Source organism: Panthera pardus, unplaced genomic scaffold, assembly GCF_024362965.1.
Source record: "Panthera pardus isolate Hobbes unplaced genomic scaffold, ASM2436296v1 HiC_scaffold_25, whole genome shotgun sequence".
Classification (NCBI taxonomy): domain Eukaryota; kingdom Metazoa; phylum Chordata; class Mammalia; order Carnivora; family Felidae; genus Panthera; species Panthera pardus.
In genome coordinates, this window is record NW_026526821.1 from 16,893,369 (window position 1) to 16,907,885 (window position 14,517).

A 14,517-nucleotide genomic window follows, 5' to 3' on the forward strand; every position below is an offset into this window, starting at 1 on the left:
GTCTCACACAACTGTCCTCTCCACCCCTTCCTGGAAGGGGACCACCAGCCTCTGCAGTTAGCCCGTCCCCAGACACCTCTGGGGATGGACGGCTCATTCCGTCCTGAGCCAGCCTCATTGCCTGAAGACTCTGGCACACCCTCATGCTGAGCCAAAGTCTGCTGCCCAGAGCTCACCTGCTCTGGCACCGCTTGGGGAACCGTCCTGGGAAGAGAACTGCAGCCGAGCTGAGCCCCATGCTCCACTCTGCCCTTTGGAGACCCGAGGCTCAGGAACCAGGGCTCAGCCCTCCCCAGCTTGCATGGAAGGAAGGCTTTGTCCTGGTTCATCTGCAGCTGCCCAGACTGAGGGTTCTAACTCAGAGCAGGGGCAGGGCCTGGCCTGCTGCACAGGTGAGAAAAGTTCTGCCTGGTGAGCCCTCCTCAGTTGGCAACTCAGGGTCTGTCACGGAGCTTCCTCCATTGCCTTTTCATTAGCATGTCAGCAACTTCTAACTCACTCTAGCGCCTGAAGGCCCGGCTGCTCTGATGTGCCCTGGGGTGGCCCTGCGTGCCCTCGTCCCCACCGTCAGCAGCACACACAGCACCAAGCGTCCAGGCTCCGCCCAAACAGGGGCCGTGGCTTGCCCACGTGCCAGGAGCAAATCAGGGCCGAGCCCTGGGTCCTGCCCCCTTCCTCAGCGGCCCTGCTTCAGCTCCACCAGGCTCCTCCTCCCCCTGCATTCCCAAAGCTGGTTTTTAACAACCCCACACGATGGTTCTGCATAAACCGTTTTGAAAAATTCCAGCATATAGAACATGGAATAAAGTGAAATCTTCTCCTCTAACCCATCTTTAATCTCATTTCCAAAGTAACTGCTGTAAACTAAATGGTGACCATCCTTTTGGACCTTTGTCTACAACCTATATATCTTATACTAGTTTTCCCAGAAAAACAGGTCATACTATACATATGCATAGCAACTCACTTTTTCTCACACACATCTTTCCATGTCAACACATAAGAGATTTGGGGCACCTGAGTGGCTCAATCGGTTGAGTGTCTGACTTCGGCCCAGGTCATGATCTCACAGTCTGTGGGTTCGAGCCCTGCGTCGGGCTCTGTGCTGACAGCTCAGAGCCTGGAGCCTGCTTCTGATTCTGTGTCTCCCTCTCTCTCTGCCTCTCCCCCGCTCATGCTCTGTCTCTCTCTCTCTCTCTCTCTGTCAAAAATAAACATTAAAAAAATTAAAAAAAAAAGAGATTCAGTTGTTTTTTTAAAAAAAAAACCATCTGCCTCACATTGTATAATGTGGGATTAATTTCTGTATCCCTGTTCCCTATTTACCGTTTCTTTGCTGTTGGACATTTAAGCTGCTACCAATTTCACAATAATTCTAATAAGGCCGTGGAGAACACGGATGTGTTAATGTCCTGTGGCCTTGCACTCCTGTTTCTGTCTGATAAACTCCTGCCCGGGGGGAGGGCTGGGTTCATTTTGACCTATCTACCAAATTCGTGTAAAAAGCTGGGCCAACTGACATGGCTATCAGCAGTGCTTCCACTTGCCTTTCCCTCCCCGATGCTGCAGAAAATAGCCAGGCCACTCCTGCAGCAAGGCCACCGCAGGGGTGCATCTCTTCTCTGTCCTCCTCCTCCTCCTTCCCCTGCCACCCTCCCTGTCTCCTCCTCTCCCTCTGGCTGGCCGGACTCTGTCGTTTGGGTATGAAGGCCAAAGACATGTTTTCAGGAATGAGAAGGGGAGCCAGACACTGAACCAATGGGAACCCACGTCCATGGATATTCCCTCCACGTTGACGTTCCTCAGCCCACTTTTCTGTGCTTCCTCGGCCCCCACCCACACTCCTACCACTTCCTCCACCTGTACACACCCTTTCTCTCACCTGCAGGTTCATCCACAGGCAGAGGGGATAAGGGCCACGGGATTCGTAGGGAAAAATCTGTCACTCACATGAGCTGGGCACAGGACCTTTGGGCCAGTGTTCACACATAGTCCAGAGAGGGGCCCCAGGTTTCCTTCTGAAAAAAAGATTTTTAGAAATGGATGAATGTACAAAAGTTTAAAAAAATCAAATAGGACAGGCGCTTGGGTGGCACAGTCATTAAACATCTGACTTTGGCTCAGGTCATGATCTCACGGTTCTTGAGTTCAAGTCCCCCATCAGGTGAGCTCAAGTCCCACATCAGGTGAGCACAAGCCCCGCTTCAGGTGAGCCCCACTTCTCTCTCTCTCTCTCTCTCTCACTCGCTTTGTCTCTGCCCCTCGCTCTCTTGCACCCTCCCTTCTCCCCCATTCCCCCCAAATCAAATAGGACTATGAGGTGGATAATGAAAAAGATCAGGTCCTTTCCCACTCCTCAACTTTTTAAAAAGCTGCTTCCTTGGGAATTGATCTCCATGTGTCTAAATAGCATGATTATCCTGATATTCCTCCTCCTTATGATTTTAAAAAATTATCAAGTGGACTCCTTTCTACTACGGAACGAGAACCTTTAGATCTCACCCATCCAAACTCACGCTTCTGCTTTTCCTAAAGTTAATTAATACTACCTCCTTTGATGGTTTGAAATATCAAATACACACCAAACACACACACACACACACACACACACACACACACACACACACACACACACTTCTCTCTTAAACTCTGTCTGATAGAGCTGAAAATATCCTCTTAATACAATAATACAGCAGTTTTGATTCATTTGTTTTGTTTTCATCCTTTCTGAACATTTTCATTCTTCTCTTCTCACCTGGACACTTGTTCAGTTGTCAACCTGGCCCTTCCTTCCCATCACTCTGGACATTCCCTTCATCTCTCTCCTTGTTGGATGTCCTACTTCGTGTTTTCTGTCTTCCTTCCTTCCTTCCTACTTTCCTTCCTTCCTTCCTTCCTTCCTTCCTTCCTTCCTTCCTTCTTCTTTCTGTTTTCTTTCTTTCCTAATTTTGAAATTGTGGGTAAATCTATACAACAAAACTTGCTACCTCAACCATCTTTAAGTGGACAGCTCAGTGACATTAGGTACATTCACACTGTTGTACAACCATCATCGTTATCTATTTACAAGACTTTTCCATCACCTCAGAGAGAAACTCTATGGCCAGTAAGCAATAACTGTCCATCCCCCTTTGCCCCAGTCCCTGGTAACCTCCAGTCTACTTTCTGTCTCCATGAATGTGCCTATGCTAGATATTTCTTGTTAAGTGGAATTCATGCAGTATTTGTCCTTTTGTGCCTGGCTTATTCCACTTAGCATCATGTTTTCAAGGTCCAACCATGTTGTTAAATCCTTTTTAAAAAATGTTTATTTATTTATTTGAGAAGTGGGGGAGGGCAGAGAGGATGGGAGAGAGAGTCCCAAGCATGCTGCCAGCACGAAGCCCAATATGGGGCTTGATCTCATGAACCATGAGATCATGACCTGAGCCAAGATAAAGAGTCAAGATGCTTAACCGACTGAGCCACCCAGGTGCCCCTGGGTTTAATCCTTCTTTATGGTTGAGTAATACTCTGTAGTATGGATAGACCACATTTTGTCTACCCATCAATCTACCGGTGGACACTTGGGTCCTTTCCACCTCTTGGCTATTGTGAATAATGCTGCAGTGAACAGTGGCACACAAGTTCTCTTTTCAGATCTTTCAGGTGCATACCTGGAATTTCTGAGTAATGTGGTAATTCTATGTCTGGCTTTTTGGGGAACCAAACTCCTCCTCAAGCAGCCAACCTGTTTCCCACAGTGGCTGCACCATTTTACATTCCAGCCAGCAGCTTCTCCACCCTTGCCAACAATGATTCTTTTCCATTTTTATGCTGACAGCCATCCTGGTAGGTGTGAAGTGGCAGCTTGTGTGGCTTTGATTGGCATTTCTCTAATGACAAATGATGTGGAGCGTCTTATCATGTGTTTATTGGCCATTATGGTAGTCTTTGGAGAGATGTCTAGGCAAGCCCTCTGCCCATTTTTTATTTGGGTTATTTGTCGTTTTGTTGTTTGGTTTTAGGAGTTCTCTGTACGTTCTGGATATTGAACTCTTGTCAGATAGACAATTTACAAGTATTTCCTGCCATTCTATAGGTTGTCTTTTCACTTTCTTGATGAAGTCCTTTGATGCACCGAAGTCTTTCATTTTGATGAACTTCAACTTGTCTGTTTTCTCTTTTGTTGCTTGTGCATTTGGTGTCCCATCTAGAATTCACCTTCAGTTCCAAAGTCATAAAGATTTGCCTCCATGTTTTATTTTACCTCTACAGTTTTAGCTCTTATATTTAGGTCATTGACCCATTTGAGGTTCATTTTTTATGTGGTATAAGGTAGGCGTCTAACTGCATTTTTTCACAAGTGGAGATCCAGTTGTCTCAGTACCAGTTGATGAAGAGACTGTTCTTCCCCCACTGAATGGAATTCTAATAAAAAAAATCAACTAGCCATAGATGTATGGGTTAGTTTTTGAACTTTCAACTCTATTCAATTGGTCTTTACGTCTATCCTTGTGCCAATATCACAGTTTTAATTATATTGGCAGCAAGTTTTGAATCAGAAGATCTGTGTCCTCCAACTTTGTCCGTTTTCAAGATTGTTTTGGCTTTTGAGATCCTCTTGCTATTCCATATGGATGTGAAGATCAGCTTTTCTATTCCTGAAAAAAGGCCATTGGCATTTCAATAGGTTTTGAGTCTATAGGTTACTTTGGGTAGTGTTGACATGTTAGCAGTATTAAGTCTTCCTACCCATGAACACAGATGTCTTTCCATGAATGTAGGTCTTTTTAAATTTCTTTCAGCAATGGTTTTGTAGCTTTTAGTATATAAGCCTTTCACCTCCTTCTTTAAATTTGTTCCTAGGTATTTCATTTTTTTAGATGCTGTTGTAAGTAGAGTTTCTTTCCTGTTTTCCTTTTTGTATTGTTTGTTGCAGGGGTATAGAAACACAAGCGATTTTTGCATGTGTTAATCTTATACCCTGTGATTTTGCTTAAATTAGCAGCTATGGCAGATCTCTTGTGGATTTTTTTTATATAAGATCATGTCATCCATGAATAGTTTTACTTATTCCATCCCAATTTGGGTGCCTTTTATTTATTTCTCTTATCTAATTGCTCTGTCTAGAACTTCCAGTATGAAAAGCAGTGGTGAAAAGTGGGCTTCCATGTCTGGTTCCAATCTTAGGGAGAAAGTCTCTTACCATTGAGGATGATATTAGCTGTGGGGTTTTTTGTAGATGTCTTTTATCATGTTGAGAAACTTCCCCCTCTATTCCTAGCTTTCTGTTTTTCTTGTGAAACAGTGTTGGATTTTGGCAAATACCTTTTCTGCATCAATGGAGATGATTGTGTTTCCTCCCCACTTCACTCTAGTAATGTGGTGTATACATAGACTGACTTTATTTTGAACTATCCTTGCATTTAAAAAAATGTTTATTTGAAAGAGAAAGAGAGAGAGAGAGAGAGAGAGAGAGAGCGAGCACACGAGTGGGGGAGGGGCAGACAGAAAGGGAGAGAGAATCCCAAGCAGGCTCCACGCTGTCAACTCAGAGCCTGACTCAGGGCTTGATCTCACAAAGCGTGAGCTGAAATCAGGAGTCGGATGCCTAACGGACAGGGCTACCCAGATGCCCTGAAATGCCTTTGCATTTTGGGGATCTTCCTCTTTTTTGATTTACTCTCTCATTTTAATGGAGCACATCCTCCAGTGGCTTTCTGAGGAAAGGTTCACAGGAGATAAAAGTTTGAAACGTATGTTTGAAAATGCTCTTTCTGCCTTCACATTTGATTGACAGCTCAGGTGGGTACAGAATTCTAGGGTGGAAGTAACTTTCCGTTGGAATTGTGAAAACATTGCTACACTCTCTTGCTTCCAGCATTGCTGTTGAGAGGTTCAATGCTATTGATTCATGTTCCTTTGGATGAGACCTGTTTTATTCCCTCTGGAAGCTTTTAAATCCTTTGTTGTCATTATTCTGATATTTCACAGTAATGTAGCTTAGTGTCATTCCTTTCCACCCACTGTTTCAGGCATTCAGTATAACCTTTCAACTTGGTGACTATAGTCTTGCAACTCTGTGAAATTTCCTTTTAGTAAAAGTTTTTTTTTAAATATAATTTCTTTGTTCTCTTGTATTGGCATTCCTATAAGTTGTATATTGGACCTCCAGCTAGTCCTTTAATATTATTTCCCGTTTTTCATTTCATTGTCTTTTTATTCCACTTCCTGGGCAACATCAACTTTATCTTTCAACCCATGTGTCGAATAATCTCTGCAACCAATTTTAAATTTCCAAAAGTCCTTTCTTGTCTCTTAATGTTTCTTTTCCTTTTACAGCAGCCACGGCTGGTAGAGGACTAGCTTCTACAAGTGGAAGGATCAACTCTTCTACTATAATAGGAAAGAAAGAAGTAAGAATGGAAATGGATGGGAGGAGATTGGCAGATGAAATGGCAGGAGGGTGGAGGTATTCCTCCTGATGACTTTCATTTTCTCTGTGATATAGATGATGAACACATGTATTGAGACAACAGGGAAGGTAATGGGGCAAGATGTTTGAAGAGTATGAAAAGGGAAATCAAAGATAACCCCCACAAAAAACCAACTGTTTCCTGGGCAGCCTTGAGGGTCCACACAGAAGCCAGAGACCATCAGTCAACCATGGCACCAATCCCCTTAGTCAGATAAGCTCTTGGGAAAGGTGTGGAGAAGATGGGCTTTGGACAGTTCCACAGTTGGTACTCTAGCTAAGTAGTCCAGAAGAGCAGCAGGGCAAAGAAATTAAAGATAGTGACAAGAAAGGGGTTGATGTGATCGAACAGGGCATTTCTGCCACTTGCCTACCTGCTCAATCTCTGGGAAACTTAAGAGTCTAACCATTCAGCTTGACATTTCCCCACCTGAAAGTATGATGTTATTTTAAAAACGGGAGGCTTCATTGAATTTTCTGCCCTTGACCATTTTTAAACTGTCAAGGATCAGGCCCTTTCCACACTATTCTTTGGGGGTTCCCATTGTTTACATTTCTCAGTGTAGACAAGTATATCCATTTATCTTTATCCTTTGTTTCCTATCTTTAAAATAGAATAAGGACTCCTAACAACAAAAAGAATACTTTATTCTCTTCAGTGATGGCACTATTGATATACATTTCATGTTTTCTGGATGTTTTACCATGAAAATATAAACAGACTCTGACTATATATCATCCAGATGTTCCAAGTTTATTTATGTTGTTTCAATACACTGACAAAACACCACAGTTTTAACTTCTTCTCTCTCAAGAGTCAAGAGTCATTTTATCTTAAACCAGAGGATTCTCTTAAAGAACACACATGCACACACACGCACACGCACACGCACACACACACACACAGTAAGTACAAAAACAATTCCACCAAAGTGCATGTGAATGAAAGTGCAAACAGGCTTCATTTTCAAACTCTGGGATCATTCTCTCTGCTTCAGAAATTAAACAGAAAGGTCCTCAGCGCCCTAAGCCAGGGCTGGGCAAGGGCTGGTTGTGGCTGCCGGGGCCAAAGTGTAAGCGGTATCTGCTGCTGGAGAGCAGGGCAGAGGCACATAGCATGGGCACTGGCACCAACCCTCTCCCTTCACTGGGCACCCAGGTCAAGGTGCGACGATCTTGTCTGGGGACAGGACGGGGGTGAAGGGGCAGTAGGGCAGATTTCTTTCCTTCTTTTTATGTGTTTTTTTTTTTTTTCCCCAAAGAGTCTGACGTTGGTGCAGAAAGTGCCGAGGTCTCAAAGTTCAGAGCCTGGGGGTCCTTTTCTCAAGGCCCTAAGTCCACCTTGCCCTTCCCGTGGGCAAGCACTGGAAGTGTGGTTGGTAGATCCACATGGCAAAGCTGTCCCAGCCCTACTCACTAGGACAGGTGAGGTCCCGCAGCACAGCTGTGAGCACTTGCTGCCTCCTCTTCACACCACAAAGCCAGTGAGCATCTCTCCTCAGTTTCAAAGAGGAGCAAAGCCAAGGAGCTGGTGAGTTTTGCCACCACCCAAGCAACCAAGTCAGAGAGGCTCAGACTCGCTCCTCCTTACTCTTGGCCAAGGGGGCAATGCAACCTCTGTAAACCCGAGTGTCAGCCAGAGGCAGAGACTGCCCACTTTCCTCTCGGGAAGCCTGTGCTCAGAGCTGCCTCTCGGGGCCGAAGGGAAGGAACGTCTGAAGCCAGGTGGGAGTTCAGCTGGGTGGCTGAATGGCTGTGCTGGCAAAGCTGTGTGACCCCACGAAAGAGAGGGTCTCCTACTGGACTGTGGCAGGAAATCAACAGAGCTTTGAGTGTCCCACTTCTGTGGGGAAGATAAAGCTTCATATTTTAACAATAATAGCCCTTGACATTTTCCCAGCATCGAGCCTCATAGCTGCACCTGTCAAACACTCCCAAGGGTGCCCTAGGTGCACACACACCATGTGACTGAGGGAAGCGGCCTGGCTCTGCACCCCACGGGCCCATCTCAGCACCTGGGGCCACAGAAGTGTGGTGGTTGCTCCTCACCTCTGTGTAGGGCCAGCTCCCGCCGGGCTCTCTGCCTCTGCCCCACCCCGGCTGGTCTGGCAGTGGCTCGGTGGAGGCTAGGCCCCCACTTGGACATAAAGGTCTAAGTCCCAGAGCCCCAGCAGGCACCTGGCTGGCAGTGCAGGACAGACGGAGGGTGGTACGAAAGGTAGGGGCCACAGAGAATTCAAAGCTAGAGGAATTCGCCTTCTCAAGGTGCAAGTGGGCTTTGTAAGACTCCGCAAAAGCAAGACATTTAAGGGACAGGTCGAATGTGATGTCATGAGGTATGTGTGCTAGACATAGTGGCATATTCCCACAGCCGGAGGCCTGGCAGGTGTGGGGCCCTCACCCCATGGGCAATGTCTTGGCTGAGATGCATGGCTGCAGGGAAGGACGCTATGCCCAGCTTTGGGGACCATCATGCCTGCTGGAGCTTTCCCTCTGACCAAAGACCCGAGATTGTCTGACATACCCTTGAGCTGCCTCTTCCCCACACCTGATAGAGGAAGGGTATATGGGGAACATCCGTGGAGCCTTGACCTTTTCTGCAGAGGTAAAACAGGCTCTAATCACCTATTCTGCTAGAAACAGGACTTGGCGTGGGCCACTAAAATGCTAGCCGATCCAGAACTGGGCATGCTTACAAAGGCATCTTGGCTTGGAATCCCCCACTTGTGGGTAAAAGGGAGAAAGGCAGCCAGAAACTCCCAGTGGGCCTATGAAAACATGCTTATGAGGCTCACCCATCCAAGAAGGAAGAGCCAGTGGTCTGAGTGGGTGATGGCATGGGCCCTGCCCCGGAAAACCAGACAGCAGAGTGAGTAAAGATGTGTGTGGCAGGGTCACTTCTGGGTAGGAGCCAAGGAAAGAAAAGCATGGAGAGATGCCAAAGAGAAATGAGCCTCTGATGGGAAGCCTCCCATTCTACCAGATTGTCCTTAACGGCTAAGAAAAAGACCCTTTGGTGATAAAACAAGTCAGCTGGAGGTGTGGGGCTGCCATAGGCAGGGCACCTCCAATTTGTTCCATTGGTAATGCTCCTCCAGCCCGGTCACACTTTCACTGGTGTGCCTGGTGGCAGATGAGCCCCAGGACGCGGGAGCCAGGACTCCAAATTCCCCAGGGCTCCTCTGCTCCCATGTACCTTGTAGGAAGCAGCCCCGGAGAGAAGGAGGACCCCTGGTAAGATGTAGAGGGTGTTGGGAGTGGGGGGGGGGGTGGATATGAGGAACTCAAGTCAGGAAGGAAGCATCAGCTGCAGAGGGAGGCCCAGCTCAGGCTGGAGGAGAGCCCAGCCCTGAGCCACTCACTTTAAGGTGTCATCGGCGTTTTTGAACATGAGAATGGCGTTATAGATCTTCAAGGCTGGGCCCAGCTTGACGCTCATGATCTTCACAATGTCCGCCTGTGTCAGCAAAAGGAAGGCCTCGCCGTCAATCATCTGAGGGGTTGGGGGAGGGAGGTGGAAGGAAAGTGGGGAGAAGGTGGAGAGGGCCGCGGGGAAGGCAAGGCGTGAAGGACAGGTGGGGTATCCATGGGGAGTGGGGAAGGGAGAAAGAGAATAGGGAGTAAAGGATATATGGGAGGAGGGACGGAGGACAGAGACGGGAAGAGGAAGGAAAAGGAGAAAGGAGAAGGGAAGGAGAAAGGAAAAAAGGAAGACAGCAATGGGGACAGAGAAGGAAAGAGAGATATCCACTGGTTTCCCCATGTTCACACACATACACTTTCTCTTTCTTTCTGTTGACTGGTCTGATTTCAATGTGTGTTTGCATAATATCTTCTCAGTCGTCACCGACAGTGGCCTCAAAACACTGGCTGCTGCAGTCCCCCCATAAACCCACTGGTGAGTGTTAGTGCTGCTGACAGTAAACAGGCAGGCACTGTGAGCGTGTCTGGGTGATGCAGTTATGAGGTACACAGTATTACCTATGAGCTATTATTCTTAAGAGGGGGGTTAGGAAGGCAGAGAGGAAGGGAGCTGATTTAATCTGAATCTGGGCAGACTTTCCTTAGGGCCATCAGTGCCAACTGCCAGACTGGACAGGCTGACTACCCATAAGACCATCTGTCTGCTTTGCTCTCTAACTTCTTAATCATGAAATATCCCTCTCATGACCGGTCTGTGTCCCGGCTGGAGAGACTCTTGACCCGTGTGTCTGAATGCATCAGTCCAGCCAGACAAAGGCCACTCCCTAGAGCATGCGCCTCCTTGGGGAAGTTGATGCCGTGGACTAGGTCCTGGAAAAGATCATCCTCAGCCCTCACAAAGGTCCTGCTCCCCACTGAGACTCCATTTGTTGCTGGCAGTCCACCCTTTGCCCCCTTTGGCCATTGCTTTTGTATCACAGACCATGCTGAACTGAGAGATGAGGTAGATGCCCTGGGGAGAGAGACGAGGACCAAATTCTTGCGTGGTTCTGCGGCTGGCTGAACACATGCACTCAGAGACCACTTAAGACTCTCGTCACCAAAGGAAGACCTCTGCAGGGTACCACATGGTTCTATTTCATTAAACACGTGTGGTGAAGGTGTGACTTAAAACACAGAAGGTTTAGTTATCAAACGACAAGTTGTATGAGACTGGAAAGGCTCATTAATATCAGAGATGACAGAATCAAGATTTAAAACAATGAGACTATGAAACCAACAAAATAACATTTAATAGGGATAAATGTAAAGTTTTACATTAGGTTAATTAAAAAAAAAAAACCCAGTGGTACAAGTAACAAAGTGGAAGATGTGGTTAGACTACAATGGATAATTGATATAAAAGGCACTTGGGGACTTTCATGACCTCCAAACTGGTCTGATATGGCTGCAATAAAGCTCATGCAAACTTAAATGTTACAAATACATATATATACACATACATATATATATATATATATATATATATACACACATACATATATATATATGTATATGTATATATATATATATATACACATACATATATATATATGTATGTGTGTATATATATATATATATAGTTCATATCTAGGGGAAAAGAAAACCACCCAAATATCCATTAACAGGAGAACTGTGGGCTACTCATAAAATGGAGCACTACTCAGCAATAAAAATGAACAAACTACCAGTATACACAATAACACGGATGGACCTCGAAAACATTACACTGAGTGAAAAGAGACAGACACCAAAGAATAGAAGCTGGACCCATTTATAAGAAGTTCAAGAACAGGTAACACTAACCTATGGTGCTAAAGATTACAACAGTGGTTGCCCATGAGGGCGGAGACTGACAAAGGGGCCATGAAAGAACGTTCTGGTGTGATGGAAATGTTTTATATCTTGACTGAAGTACTGGGTTCCAGGTGTACACATTTCACAACACTTGTGGAATTGTACTTTTAAGATGCGTGCATTTTCGTTCCATGTACATTTTTATCTCCATGAAAAAACAATCTAAGTATCAGTTTGTTATAACAAGTGCACCACTCTGAGTGGAGGTGATAACTGGGGAGGCTGTGCACATGTCAGGGATGGGGGTATATGGAAAATCTCTGTACGTTTCTCTCAATTTTGCTGTGAACCTAAAAGTGCTCTATTAAATCCTTTTAAATATAAAACCAAAAAACATCTAGGAGGGGGCAGAACACAGCCAGTGTGTTCTGTGCTGGTCACAAGGCATCTGAAACCAGGGTACAGCTGTGGATACATATGTGACAGTAAGATCACCAGCCCACGAGGCCACACCCCACATGGGGAGGAGTCTGGGGGCTCCACCACACAAGGACACTATGAAGAAACGGCTGACTGTGTTGGGTCTGGATAAAGAGAAGCTTCTAGGGGAAGAGGAGCAGACTTCTTTCTTCTGGGCACCTTACCTGGAGGGGCTGAGACTACATGCTGCTGGGTGAAGGGGGATACATGTATTCTTTGGAAAGAAGATCTGAACAAACTCCAAAGTCCCTTCTAGTTTCAAATTGTGTAAACTAGGAGAGTCACAGTAAAGTTCTTTACTTAAGGACAACTATTAAAAGTCAGAACCACCATTGAGCCCCCACTGTATCAGGCACTCTTGTATAGTGATAGGATTTATATACTATTCTACAGCATGGTGGTGATATAGTTATACTAGACAGTCTGGTACAACGATCCGTTCACCATTTCCAATGCTCACAATGGCCCTGCAAGGTTGTCGTTATACCCGCTCTATTTCCATCTTATAGATAAGAAGATGCAGACTCAGAGACAATAAAGAGCTCAAACCAGCAAAACTGGGATTCACATCTACACTGTCTGCAAAGCTAGGGTTCTTTTATGTACAACTCATGGCTTCTTATCCTTGGTAAGCTTTTGGGTCTCGGTTTTAAGTATGTGTTAGGATCCTTGAAGTAAAAGGCAATACCTGTGCCATTCAAGACACACTTTAACTTACTGTCCCTGGTGAAGCCTAGGTTTGGAAAACAAGCTGGGCGGAGAGCAGAGAGGAGTGAATGGAGCCCTGTCTCCAGGAGGCATTTTCCTTCCTGAGGACGCTCTGAACACAGCGGGTTCACAAGCTGGGCCACGGCCTATACCCGATTTTTCCCAGAGGCATGGGCCACTGTGACCAGTCTCCCACAGGCCGGACAACAGAGGGCCCTCCCTAGCAGAGGGGGCAGCGCTGATGAGGCCACCTGCTCCCTGCCATCTCACTGAGTGACCCTTCTGTCCCCGCTCTGCACTTGTACCTCACCTCACCTCATCTTTGAAGAGTCGTGCCTGGTCCTCACAGCCAGTCAGGGTCTGAACGAAGCTGAAGACCTTGGAAACCAAAGAAGACGTGTTGCCAAGGGGTTGGGGGGAAAGGGGAGGGGAGAGGTGGGCCCAGGTGGACTTGGTGCTCTCTGGGCTTCGACAGTGTTGCTTTTTCTTGTCAGCCCAAGAGGATCCTTGTGTCTCTGGTGCCGGGTGAGCAAGGAGAGGCCCAGGGGAAGCCTGTCTCTCCTGCTGGACTCCACGTGAACCAGCAGCACGTCCCTCTCCCCACCCACCGGGGTAGGCCTGCTGGCCCATGTCTCGGCCCCTGCCGGGCACCAGGAGGGGCTGTGGACGGGAGGGATGAGTGGGAGGTAGTGTCAGGTGCAGTGCCTGCTCTGCCTGACAAGGGCCTTTCCTGAACCCTCCTTCCAGGGTGTGGTGCGGTGACAGCACCAAGTGGGGAAGAGGAGTGGGGAGGGGTCCTCGCTCTCACCTCGTCAATGGTCCACTTGGCAACTGCTGAGGCCGAGATGCCTGCCACTCCCGGCAGGAGCTTGCAGTGCTGCTCCCAGCACACCGACAGCGAGCGGTCAGGGCGGGCCGACAGGGCTGACGTGAAGAGGGACTGGTGCATGGCGTCGGGAGCCAGTGCTGAAGGCAGAGGCAGAGGCTGGCAGGCTGGCGCTGAGGACTAAGCTGGTCCCTGAGGCCCACTCCTACCCATGCCCCTAGGGAGGACCAGGGCCTCCTGAGAGACTTGCACAGCCAACAGGGAGATCTGACTCCTCAGCCACTGCCCACTCCTCCTGGTGAAGCGAGCGCCTCGCGTTACAGACTCTCAGGAGTCGGCTGTTAGGACCCGCCCAGCCCTCTCTCTCTCTGAGGCTGCATCACCCGGGGCCCCGGCAAGGGGGTGCTGTAGCACCCCTGACTGTTCTCTAGATACCTTGTAGCAGGATGGCTTCCAACATCTGAGAAGCTCAGCCCTGACAGCAGAAGCCTGTTCTGTTTGCCCTCTTTTCCTGCCTGACTCTGGCGGAGTCAGGGTGCTTCTGTGTGAGAACCCACCCCGCAAGCGTCTGCCACTGCCTCCAGCTCCATTCTTCCCCCCACCCACTCCCCAGCCTGTTCCGGACCTAGAAGGTGATCCCTGACCCGCTCGCCAACTCCACCCTGCCTGTTACCCTGCTTTCTGACCTGCTTCTGTAGTCCTGGCTCTTGGCCTCCAGCCTCAGCTGCTGTATGATCTCATGACTGACGCTGTTTGGCCTCCTCCTTGACCAGGTCTGGAGCTCACC

General features: G+C 47.5%; 1 protein-coding gene across 13 annotated transcripts in view; it reads right to left on the reverse strand.

Moving 5' to 3' along the window:
* Positions 1 to 1,898: 1,898 nt before the first annotated feature.
* Positions 1,899 to 14,517, reverse strand: part of L3MBTL1 (L3MBTL histone methyl-lysine binding protein 1) — a 39,077-nt gene continuing 26,458 nt past the window's right edge. For 4 of the 13 annotated variants that reach the window (XM_019458453.2, XM_019458447.2, XM_019458448.2 and 1 more), the window contains 4 exons: positions 13,713 to 13,870; positions 13,220 to 13,282; positions 9,820 to 9,950; positions 7,191 to 8,300 (listed from right to left, as the gene is read on the reverse strand). In XM_019458453.2, the coding sequence (XP_019313998.1) occupies positions 8,090 to 8,300; positions 9,820 to 9,950; positions 13,220 to 13,282; positions 13,713 to 13,870 (563 nt within the window). In that variant the 3' untranslated portion in view covers positions 7,191 to 8,089. Of the gene's footprint in view, positions 2,019 to 7,190; positions 9,951 to 13,214; positions 13,283 to 13,712; positions 13,871 to 14,517 lie in introns of those variants that run through there. The other 9 variants (XM_053890229.1, XM_019458459.2, XM_019458454.2 and 6 more) reach the window with 8 other exon arrangements.